This window comes from Panthera tigris, chromosome B1 (assembly GCF_018350195.1).
Source record: "Panthera tigris isolate Pti1 chromosome B1, P.tigris_Pti1_mat1.1, whole genome shotgun sequence".
Classification (NCBI taxonomy): Eukaryota; Metazoa; Chordata; class Mammalia; order Carnivora; family Felidae; genus Panthera; species Panthera tigris.
The window spans coordinates 192,127,740-192,140,347 of record NC_056663.1 but is presented as its reverse complement, the minus strand read 5'-3'; the positions used below and the strand labels follow the sequence as shown (position 1 = coordinate 192,140,347).

At 42.6% G+C, this 12,608-nt stretch overlaps 1 protein-coding gene and 1 non-coding gene across 8 annotated transcripts in view; both read right to left on the bottom strand.

Annotated features, from left to right (window-relative positions):
* The window catches only part of PROM1 (prominin 1), a 133,760-nt gene that overhangs the window by 22,420 nt on the left and 98,732 nt on the right, over nucleotides 1-12,608 (bottom strand). For all 7 annotated transcript variants that reach the window (XM_042984895.1, XM_042984892.1, XM_042984893.1 and 4 more), the window contains 4 exons: nucleotides 12,037-12,111; nucleotides 8,934-8,997; nucleotides 5,903-6,062; nucleotides 3,249-3,401 (listed from right to left, as the gene is read on the bottom strand). In XM_042984895.1, coding sequence (XP_042840829.1) covers nucleotides 3,249-3,401; nucleotides 5,903-6,062; nucleotides 8,934-8,997; nucleotides 12,037-12,111 — 452 coding nt within the window. The remainder of the gene's footprint in view (nucleotides 1-3,248; nucleotides 3,402-5,902; nucleotides 6,063-8,933; nucleotides 8,998-12,036; nucleotides 12,112-12,608) is intronic.
* On the bottom strand, nucleotides 5,636-5,739 carry LOC122238203. Its single transcript, XR_006217165.1, has one exon. It is a non-coding gene; the product is annotated as a U6 spliceosomal RNA (small nuclear RNA).

The following is a 12,608-nucleotide window of genomic DNA, read 5'->3' as shown; positions in this document are numbered from 1 at the left end:
TCAGCCTGAACTTCTCTGACCTAAAAGGCTTTTGAGCGTGAAGAAGGGGAACACGTGGGAAGCATATGCTAGTCACCATGGTTTGAACGGTGTGCATGAGCATGTGTGTATATTAGAGTTATAAAAAAAATTGGAAACCTTTGATAGAGCATTTCAAAACAACACTGCTAATCTTAAAGAGCTTATGTCCAGCCTTTATTTCTTAAATATGCCTATATCTAGACAATGAACGCAGCACTGCCAGAGGCCTGTTTTTGTAAGGTCACTCAGATAAGAATGGCCAATGTGTGTTGAAAGTGTTGTAAAGAAGGAAAAGGAGAAGAAGTAAAATAAGAACAAGAAAAATAACGTGCGACAAAGACCATATGTGGCCGGCCGAAGTGAACGTATCTATTATCCGGACCTTTACAGAAACGTGTGCTGACTCCCGCCCGATCTACACAGCTGTGAGGAACATAGGCGATAGTCTTGTGAGCCCTTGTTGAACATCTTAGGGACTTTGGTCAACAATCCAGGGTAGCCAACCTAGTTACATTTCACTGGCCGCAGGAATGTTCTACTCCTTGGTGGCTGATGTTTGTGTCATTTCCAATGCCTCACTATTATAACTAAAGCTGCAAAAACATTTCTCTGCTTGTGATACTTTGTCCATAGTTGGGTCCTACTTCCTTAAAAGTGATCCCCTAAAATGGAATGACTTGGCCAAGGAGATTACTGTCTCTTTATGGCCCCTGCTACAGCATGACAAAATGCTTTCTGAAATATTTGTAACCACTGAACGGCCACTGGTCATGTAAGGGCACCCATTTTGTGACCCCATGGCTATACTGGGTATTAGTCTTTCTTCAAAGCTCTGGGTAATTGGAGCATGGTTTTCAAGAACTAAAACTAGAAGTTTCAGAGTGGGCTTCAGTACAAGACTGTTTTCTTGCTGCCTTGTTTAGGTGTCCTTACCTCCAGGGAAACCTTCTATGTGCCCCTGAGACAGATGTACATTCCTCGCTGTATCCTCTTTGGCCCCCAAAATGCTCCCTGGACCCTCAGAAGACACAGGATCAGAGCAGAGCCAGGGCTCTCTGTCTTTCCTCCCCCTAGACCTTCTGGTAGGATCCCCCTGGGAGATAAGGATTCTTGCTTGGTTTCTGAAGAGACCACACTCTTCAACGTCAACGTCAACGGATGGTGTTACTGTTTTTAAGAGCAGGTGGTGTTGTGGTTGCAGCTGAACAAAATATACTTTCTTGTTTCTACAAGTAAATAAATGATTTTTAAGAAATTACGGTCTTCTAATGAGTTGTATCATGCTTTCCCCTTTACAACTCTCGAGTTGTTTACCAGATGTCTCAAGAGATGGAAGCTCCTGCCAAGCAAGATTTCCATGTTGAGCCATGGGTGGCAACAATACAGACCCCACAGCCACCAGTTTGTTTCCTATCAGGTGATAAATCCCCTTGTTCCCAAGCCACATGCTTGCATGTGACTTTGTCTCTTCGGAGATTCCTTCCTCTGCAGAGGTGAAAATTATATCCAAACTGAAGTAATTTTAGCCTCCATCAAATTGCTCATGACTCCCCTGTTTCCGTTTTCTTTGAAACTGGACAGCACATATTTTGGTTTTGTCCCTTAAAAATGTTCAAATAGAATGTTATGAAAAGTGCACATTTTCAGAACAATTTAAGCCCTCCCATCAAGCAGTTAAAAAGATGTGATCTATAGAACCACCATCAAAACACTGACAAAACAGCCAAGTCCCAGGATTAGTAAATCCTGAACATTTAATTCATTTTCTATCTGTAGCTGCATACATTTAAACCAAAAGGAGGGGCAATATACTCTTCCTTGCTGCATGAATTAATTTCTTAAGCGTAGCCATGTGAGCAAATAGGCTTTTCCGTGCACGGAGTTCTGTTCAACTTTGTCTAAATCTGGCAGACTCCTGTGTTGTTAGTTTTAAAGTTATTTGTACAACTCTTGTGCCTTGATTTATGTGCCTTTCTTGGCTTGTTGTGCTATCCTGGAGCTGAAAGGTTTCAGGGCAAAGCTTTACAATCAGAGCTCATAAGTCTGATTCATTACTGTGGTGACCCAATGTTTGAAAAGGCACGTTAGTGCATGACAGTGGCTTGCGGCTTCTCCCAGCCTGGTACTAGTGACATAAGCAATGACAGCCATGGCTGAGGTGTTGATTCTCCATGGCTCCAAGGACTTGTTCCAAATCTTTACCTTGCTCTCCAAACCCATCACACTCCCTGCTGCCGATTCTTGATGTACTTATTGGAAAAGGAAATATCGGTTTGGAACCCACACGGCTTCCTCTCTGGGGAGCATTCAAAGCTTTAACCTCTGCCTCCGGGTTTATGTTTCTGGCTCCAAGTGCAGTCACACCCAGTTGGTGCCCTCTGCGCTCGTCACACCCTAGTAAAGATTTTTTACGTTTATTTGTTGTTGTTGTTTTTTTTTAAGTTTATTTATTTATTTTTTGTTAAAGGGTCAATTCTTTAAAAAAAATTTTTTTACTCTTTATTTTTGAGAGAGAGAGAGAAAGACAGAGTGTGAGCAGGGGGAGGGGGGGAAACAGAGAGAGAGGGAGACACAGAATCCAAAGCAGGCTCCAGGCTCTGAGCTGTCAGCACAGAGCCCGACACGGGGCTCAAACCCATGAACCGTGAGATCATGACCTGAGCTGAAGTCTAAATCTGGCAGACTCCCGTGTTGTTAGTTTTAAAGTTATTTGTAAAACTCTTGTGCCTTGATTTATGTGCCTTTCTTGGCTTGTTGTGCTATCCTCAACCAACAGAGCCACCAACTGGCGCCCCTTAAAGTTTATTTGTTTATTTTGAGAAAGAAAGAGACAGTGCGAGTGGGGGATGGACAGAGAGAAAGAAAAATCCCAAGCAGGCTCTGCACGCGGGGCTTGAACTCATGAACTGTGAGTTCATGACTTGGGCGGGAAACAAGAGTTGGACGCTTAACTGACTACGCCACCCAGGTGCCTTGACAATCTCTTTTCTAAGTCAAGTTTCCAGAGTTTCAAAGCAAACAAGCTGAAGAAACTGGTGACCACAGAGAACAGTGTCTGATACCAGGCCAATCCTCAGCAAGTTTCTGGTGAATAAAATGGATGGATGGATGGATGGATGGATAATAATCCATAATGTGCAGCCCAGAGGCCACCATATTCGTGTCATCAGTCTGCTCTTCTCCCCTCATTTCCACCCCCCACGTGGCAAGGAAGAGCAAACACTCACACCATGAGGAAGATGCCTCCAGTGTTTGAGACGCAGCCTCGTCTGGTCGGGGTGGCATTCCGGTCATAGCCACACGTGCCACACAGCAAGCCCAGGTAATAAAAAATCACGACGAGTGTCAGCAAACAGCAGACAACCAGGCCACCCAGCCACCTGGTGAAGCAAGCACAGTGTTATCATACATAAAAGAGGTGGCCTCACAATAACGCGAAAGCTATCGGACTGGGGCTGGAGCGATTGAGCGATACTTGGCAATCAAATATCTGATTGGCCCGCTGATTCCTCAGAGGGTGACGTTGTAGTGAAAAGATCGCTTCCCACCCCTAGTCCTCCACCCCAGCCAGCAGGAAACCTTAATTTTTATCTTGGTTTTGAAGAGATCTAGCTCGCTCACTGGTCAGGAGAGACTATGGCTTCCTTCCCTTGCTTCGTTTCTGCGGGGGTCCTAAGCAGGGCCCTTGCTCCATTCTCCAAAGCCACTGATAACAATACCCGTTTAAGACTTGGAAGTTCTGTCAAGTTTCCTGCTGCTGCGAGCGCTTATTGCGACGTTGATGACAACAGGCGGACAGGTCATGATCTGACAACAGATACAGAAATACCCAGCTCTTTTCCCCGGTCTTCCTCTAAAATGCTCTGTGGTTGCGGGAATATTTGGGAGGGGACCTTGCGTTCTTTGCTGAACCAGAAACTCTACATGGGGAACGTGCTGCATAGCTTAGAATTTATGAGCATCCTAAATCAAGTGCCTGCAGAACGCCAATCTCAATTTCGTAATGGTCCTGCGAGACATTTTAGGATAATGGAGCCTCAATTAGGTCTTACTGGCATTCCCGGAAGGTACAACAACCTTTTCCAGCAGCCGAGGAGCGTTCAAGGGTAGAAATGCTGCCCAACCATTAAAACACTAAAAAATAAAGCGTTTACTTCTGCGACAAAAGCTGCCTCTGAAGCTTTTCATTAAATTAAGAGCAAACTCACTAATTGTAATGGCCACCTGCACCCTTTCTGTGGCATTTTATTCCAGATACTGGGGATGCCAAATTAAACAAGCCATGGAACCTGGCCTCAGAAATCTTTTACAGTGAATGCATGCTTCATCTGCTTAGTTCGATTTCCTTTAAAAGTAACCTTCTAGTCTCAGGGCAATGGGAGTGGACGTGTAGATAGTAGTTGTATCATTCTTTCCATTTGTGAAACTCTAACCTTTTAAGAGATTGTGAATTCATTGAGAAACGGTCTGTCTTTTTTTTTTTTTTAAGTTCATTTATTTATTTTTGAGAGAATCAGAGACAGCGTGAGTGGGGGAGGGGCAGAGAGAGAGGGAGAGAGAGAGAATCCCAAGTAGGCTCCGTGCTGCCAGCACAGAGTTGACGTGGGGCTTGAACTCATGAAACCATGAGATCATGAGATCATGAAACCATGAGATCAGCCGAGCTGAAACCAAGAGTTGGGACCCTTAACTGACTGAGCCACCCGGGCGCCCCAGAGAAAGGGTCTGTCTTATGTTTGCCCTGATACCTGCTGGAGGGTCCCAGCCACACCGTAGGAAAATGGCTTACTAATTACAGGGCAATATAGACAGAGTATAGTCAGATGGGGATTGAAAACCCACCTCTGCCACACTGTTGTTGGCCTTTTGTAGGTCATTCTACTCCCCCAAGCCTCAATTTCCTCGTCTATGAAACAAGATTACAAATAGAACACAACCCTGGAGTTTTTTTCTTCTCTTTTCTTTTCTTTCTTTCTTTTTTTTTTTTTTTAGTATTAAATGAGAAGTCACACGTATAGCACTTGGAGGGCACATTGTAACTGTTCCTGAAATGCTAGCAGTTATTATTTTATTATTTATTATTATTTTATTATTTACCTTGAGTTCTTGCATAATAAATAACCAAGCAGGACTGGAACTCTCTGGAATCTCCACGAGTTTGGACAGTAAGAACGATTCCCAAAGTGGTAGGGCGTGGGGCTGAGTGTTTCAGAGAGGACAGCACATCTTATATCTCGCATGGTCGTCGAATAACTCAAGTCTGCAAGCCTATTGTTCCCTGAGATGTCCACTGTCATCTCCAGGGCCCAGACCCCATCACTAACATTGTCTAGTGGGGCAATCAACAGCTGGGGTCTAGAGCTGCTTACCTGAGGTCTCCAGCAAGCTCCTTATTTCAAGGATGTTTTTCTGTAAGAACCAACCTCTGTGTGTTTATTTTATAAGCCAACGAAAAGAAGAATATTATCCAAATGCCCTCCTTAATTACTTTAAGGCTTTAAAATCCTTTTCCATGTGTTAGATAATGATAACTAAGATTATAGAAGCCATTAATGACATAAAAATTGCAAAGTATTGACCACTTGGCTCAAGAACTTACAGTCTCCAATTAAAAAAACATACATAAAACTCCATGATTTTGCATGCCATCCTTGTGCAGGGATGCTAATCTTCCCTGTATAGTTCCAATTTTAGTATATGTGCTGCCAGAGTGAGCACTCCAACTTTTTAAATAAACATAAACTAGGATTAACACATATCCGGTTACGGCTTCTTTGTACAATTTTCTCCCACAAGATGATCCTGCTTCTCATGTCAGATTTCTACCCTGTTCTAGAGCAAGGCTCACTCTCTAGTTTGCTAGCTCAAGGGGGGCACTCACCTGTACGAATCATACTCTTCCAACGTGGGTAAATTGCGGTGGATGTAAGTTTCAGTGTCATTAATGTAACCCATGAAATTCGACAGCTGATCCTGAATAGGAATCTGTTCGCCTATACTTTCAATATCTGAACCAATGGAATTCAAGGTACTTTTGACATCTGAAAACAAAGATACCCAGGTTATGCATTTTCAAACCCAGGGGAAACAGGCACTTTGTTTTGGAGCCAAAATGAAAAGCTTCAACCACTTTTAGTTTTCCCCATGTTATGTATGTGGTTAAAACATGAAAAGGTTCTACAACAAGCACGAATGTAGCCAAGACCATCAGAAAGCAATTACTCAACAAAACAGCAAGCTATGAGCGCTGACTTTAATGATATGGTGCTGAATTCAAGCCAGAGTTTTCTTCTGTTACTTACTTCACTAAAAAATAAAATGAATCTGATGATTAAAACTTATGGTGTGCCTACCATGGGCCACACACTTTGATATAAATGTTAACTAATTTATTCCACTGAAATAGATATTCTTATTCCCATTTTACCAACAGTGACCCTGAGGCCCATAGAGGTTAAATTACTTGCCCATAGGTCTTTTTTTTTTCCAGAAAGCACTAGAAATGAAATTTAACCTTGGGTTTGTCTAACTCCAAAACTTCTGTTCAGTGATTTTGGAAAAAATAATTTAATAAGAAATAGCATTCAGGAATGCAGTAATTCTCCAGGACCAATTTTTTGAACAAGTGACCCCAGGGGATATTTTTCGTAAAATTTTATTTGACTCATACAAATTGAGACTTGTTAAAGTACATCTGTGTATCTCATATGCAGAGAGCAATTTATTCCCAGTGGTCAAAGAGTTTCTATTAATATCTACCCTAACCTTTCAGAGAGAAGGTAAGTTCCAATTTTTGGAAAGTGTTTGTTCCTTGTGACAGGTCCTGGGATCAAAGATACTCAGGACACAGGTGTCACTTCATTTAATGCTCACCTAGGTCTGAAGCTGGTGTTATCTCAACATGTGATTTTCGACACGGATGTACTAAGAACATGCTAATCAGTTAAATATCCACCGGTCCTGGAAGGGAGATAAACCTCTTTGCAGCAGCAAAGACAAGGTTAGCTGTTCTCACAGTGTGATCCCAGGGCTCCTGGTGAACTTTGGCTACCGGGTAGCATGACCCATGATGGAGTTACATAAAAGGGTGGGAATCTTTTTCAAAGTGTGCTGTTCACACAGATACGTTGAGACAGAGCTACTAGGAGGAGGCCGTTATCCACAGTGGCTCAATTCTCCTCCAAATGGATTGTGCACCCAAAGGCCTCAAGATCCTCAACAAGGTGACTCGGTGGGTCTCGTACTTAACTCTGGGATTTCTGGGAGTTTGTAGAGATGTGGTCTGCAGATTCCTCCTCTGAACACTTCCCAAAACTCAGAATGGTGTTCCTTCTGCTTCTCAGGCTGTCCTGCCCTCCCACACAACATGGCTCCCTGGCTTTGCCAGCTTGGGTGACTCTGTATGTGGCTGGCGTCCTCTCTCACTGAATGCTTCCCTCGGACTTCAGTTTTGATGTTGCTTCCTCCAGGAAGCCTTCTGCTACCCTCTCCCACCTTGGATCTCTTGCACGTATCCCATCATGTTACCAGAGTGTGATAACTGGCATCTGTATACATGCCCTGCTGAGCGGTAGGCAGGACTCATGCTTTATTCGTCTCCCATTCCCAGAGCCCAGCAGAGCCTGGCACACAGTAGGCACTCAAAATAGGTGTGCAGGGTGGGACCGGATGATCAAAACGTGGGAGCTAAGGGTTTTTATTCGTTTTGGAAGGGCACGAATCTAAGCAATTAATATTCAGGCTGATGGAGTGATATTCTCCCAGACCCGGGAAAACTCTGGCTTGTGTTTAGGCAATGACACCATGTGTGATGGGCCTCGCTCACACATACTGCACACCTCGCTTTGCCAGACTTACAAGGGAGGGCTGCATGTATTGGCAGAAGAGGTCCAGAAAGGGGGAACAGAAAAAGTAAACACAGAAATTAGTAAGCAGGTGGCTATTAGATGTACAGCATGTGTTAGCCTTCAGACGCTAGCACAGGAAAGCATGAACTTTGTCTTTAGTATCAGTATTTTCAAGTAGAATCTTAGATTAAACAAAAAGGAACCCACAAAACATCTAAAGCATTATGTAATAGGATAAAATACTTTTTACCCAAAGTCTTAATGGGTTGAAAGAACACTACTGGGGGGGGAAATCAAGTACTTCTAGCACAACATCTTAAAATCACTTGGTCAACAGATAAAAGGAAGCACAGAGAAGATGATTTAAAAGAAGAAGATCTTCCATAGCTTCAGAGATTTCTTCTTTAAGCGAAGAACCCACGTTTCTTGCCATTACTGCCCCCAAAACTACTTATACTGCACTGTTTCTCTGTACCTTCACCCCAAATACCATGACCTGAATACAACATACTTCAATCATTTAAGACTAGCAGAATTCTCTCAATATCAGTTGTCTTTCCAAAATCGTAAACAACCTTATGAGCCTAAAACACATTTATAGCAGCATCAGAAGGCAGATGTACATCTTCCTAAAAAGACAAAATCAATCCTTAAACATAGTAATTCTGGGAAAAAAAATTGATTTTATGTTCTTTTAGAACATATAATACTCTACAGTTTTTCCCTAGTGAAACCAGTCAAAATGTGACTTTCCAAACAATAGCTGTCTTTAGCGCTGACAGTTCACGATGAGGGCTCATCATTACAGTGTGGTCCTCAACCTTGCAGCCTCTGGCCAGCAGGACCATGTTAATCAGCGTTCAATAGGGTTATTATTTCTTAAGATCAAAATTGTGGTGTGAAAGTGGCACAATTAAAAAGCTCTGATTCTCATTTACTTTTCAAGATCAGTGAGAGGACTTTTTTAAGAGAGAAAAATAATACAGTTCTTAACAATACATTTTTTTGTCCTGATCATCCGTTTCTTAACAGAGAAAAAAAAAAGGACTTCAAACTCTGACTCACCTGATATGATGTCTGTGGTTTGATTTTTCACAATCTCAGGAATATCATTAAAGGATTTATAGCCCTAAAAAATAATTCAAAGTAGATTGATGGACATAGTGAATGGGAGGGCAGTTAACGAGTACCCATTTTCTAGCTTAGTTTGGAGTAGAGAAGCAAACTAAAAATGAAACAGTCATCTTAAGGAGGAAATGATCACTATATGGTCATTAAAAGACTACAAAAAAGTTCCCCTTTAAAGAAGATTTTCTTTAAATTGTATCCACTGAAGTTCCCATGAAAAGTTTGTTACTTAAAAAAATTTTTTGGGGGGTGCCTGGGTGGCTCAGTCGGTAGAGCGTCCGACTTCAGCTCAGGTCATGATCTCACAGTCCGTGAGTTCAAGCCCCGTGTGGGGCTCTGTGTTGACAGCTCAGAGCCTGGAGCCTACTTTGGATTCTGTGTCTCCCTCTCTCTCTCTGCCCCTCCCCTGCTCATGCTCTGTCTCTCTCTATCTCAAAAATAAATAAAAACATTAAAAAAAATTAAAAAAAAATTTTTTTTTAATGTTTATATTTATTTTTGAGAGAGAGAGAAAGACAGAGACAGAGCATGGGCAGGGGAGGGGCAGAGAGAGAGGGAGACACAGAATCTGAAGCAGGCTCCAGGCTCTAAGCTGTCAGCATAGAGACCGATGTGGGCCTCGAACTCACATGTGAGATCATGACCTGAGCTGAAGTCGGACGCCCAACTGACTGAGCCACCCAGGCGCCCCAAAAGTTTTTTACTTTTAAGCTTTTAACTTATCTATATTAGCGTTTCTCAATGGGGGGAAATTTTGTCCTTCAGGGGACATATGGCAATGTCTGGAGACATTCTGATTATCACAACTGTGGCACTGTGTGAGCAAGGTCCCCTACCACGCACAGGACAGCCCCATAACAGAGAATTATCCAGCCCCAAGTGTTAATAGTGCTGAGGTTAAGAAACACCTGATCTGTACAGTGTACCATGTGCAGATATAACGTGAATTTCCAGAACTGGAATCGTAATTTCCAATGCAATTACGAACCAAAACTAGAGATCTCGTCTTACAGAAAACAATAATGCCCCAAAACACAGCTTATAGAGAATATAAATTATAGTGAGGCTCCAGTGAAAACAAAAACAGCAATGCCAAGCTCTGTCATTTTGGGGCTAAATCTGTGACGGGAAGAGGTCATTACTTCCCTCCAAGCAGCTCAACTAAATATACAGCTTTTCCTCTGGAAGAGGTTCAATTTGTGTTTCTTTACTGTCTGCTGGTGTATTTAGCCAACTGCTAGGGAATACGGTATCGATTACAACTTGTCATGGACTGAATGTCTGTGTCCACCTCCTCCGACAGTCAGCATCGTATGTTGAAATCCTAAACCCCCCCCACGTAAGTAATGGTATTAGGAGGTGGGGCTTTGGGGAGGTGATTCATTCATGTGGATGAAGCCCCGTGGATGGGATTAGTGCCTTTATAAAAGGGACCTCAGACAGCTGTCTTCACCACATGAAGATGCAATGAGAAAACAGCCGTCTGCAACCTGGAAGGGTCTCTCACCAGAACTCGATCATGCCGGCCCCCTGATCTTGGACATCTAGCTGCCAGAACTGTGAGAAATAAATTTCTCTTGTTTAGAAGCCAACCAGCCTATGATATTCTCTTACAGCAGTCCAGTGTAAGTTACAGACTTTATAAGATTTATGGTGCCAGCAAGTTTCCAGTTTAATCTAGAAGCACGAATGCCGTAAGAAGAACATCTACCACTTCTGTTTCCTCAACGGTGACTAAGTTCGCAGCCTGTTTGGATTACTGTCCACCTGACCTTCTACATTTATCTGCAGTTGGACTTGTGGAGGCCCCCCACTGTAAGAGGTTTTACGGCCAGAGAGGGCCTTACAGATCTCCTGGTTCAATTCCCTCATTTAACAAATGAGGGGACACCAGGACAAATGACCAAGAGTTTTTAATGACTTGTTTAAGGGGACACTTAACTTTGTCAGTAGATGAGTATTTAACAGATACCTGATGATCTTTTTATATCCCCTGCTAAAAGACATAGAGGCAAGAATAAAACTGTTCTCTCCCTTTCCTGCAGGCCCCAGCACTCTTGTTGAATCATAATCTACAATCTATTGTGCGCTCAATATATAGGTTGAATAAATAGCAATCATTGGTAGGCTACCAGGGAAATGATGATGCCCTAGACCAAAGTGGTCCCTGCCATTTTCAGGGTTTACACTCCAGTGGGACAATAGAAACATTAAAGCAATAATCACAGTCAGGAGGATGTTAACAGAGAATATCTGCTGTACTGCAGGAACGTATTAAAAAGGGTTTGACTTGGTCAAGATGCGCAGGAAAGGTCTCATTAAGAAAGTGATACCGAGGGGTGCCTGGGTGGCTCAGTTGGTTAAGTGTCCGTCCGACTTGGACTCAGGTCACGATCTCATGGTTCAGGAATTGGCGCCCCGGGTTGGGCTCTGTGCGGACAGTTCAGAGCCTGGAGCCTGCTTTGGATTCTGTGTCTCCCTCTTTCTCTACCCCTCCCCCACTCGCACTCTCTCTCTTTCTCAAAAATAAATAAACATTAAAAACATAATAAAAGAAAGAAGGAGATACTGAATGCTTTAAGTAGTTAGTATTTAGCAGCATAAGTAGTTCGGTGAAGGAGAGGGAGAAAGGAGAGAATGGTGGGCATAGCTCACAGCATGTGCAACTGTGCAGAAGGGGGAGGAGACAAAAGCAAGGGGAGTGACTCCCGGCACAGTGGGAGGGACCTTGCCTCAGAGTCAGTATGGGGTTCAGCACCACCCCTAGCAAATTCTGAATCCCAGGAAGGCGAGATCAGGTTTTGCTTTCTACCTCCAGCATGGTGCTGTGCACACAACAGATGCTTAATCCCAATTTCTCGAAGTGAAATGAGCAAAATTATCTGGAAGATAACAGTTATGTCCTTGGCAAACCCCTTTCCAAATTTTCACTGCTTTTTTGCGGTTACGTGTTTTCTTATGTACTTGTCTACTCTTTAAAGTGATGTAAAATAAACTACAGTCTAAACTACTGTATGTTTTTTTCCCCCAAAATACGTACCTGTTGAACCAGGCTGGACAAATTTGTTTGAAGAATATCATTAATCTTATCAATTGGCTTATCCAAAGATGGGAGCTGAAATTTGTAAAACAAAACATAAGGCAAAGTGGTTACTCCCAGCATTATTTGTCATAAAAAGGGAGTCATCTTATATCCAAAGTCTCTATAGTCTCTTAAGAGATTTAAGTCTCTTAAGTCCCAAAATCTCTATATTTAACTTGCTTTTGAACAATAGAATATTTATTGGGGGGGGATACATTTAGCTCAGGGTGGCCTCTACAAGCATCAAGTTTTAGATGTTTGGTGGGTTTCTGTTGCAGTTAGCTCAAAATGCAGGAAAGAAATTTAACACAGAGCGAATGTGGATGACCTCACAATTTCAGGTACCGAATACTGTTGAACAAAGTCATAAATAATACAGGCAATAGTTATACTGGTGAGTGGTCTGGAATGAAGTTTCCATTATAGCATCATACCTGGGTTTAAAGTGTTCTGTCTCTTGCCAACACTGAGACAAACATCATGGACCTTCTGACACGATGTACCAAGAAGGACACAATATCACTCTTGTG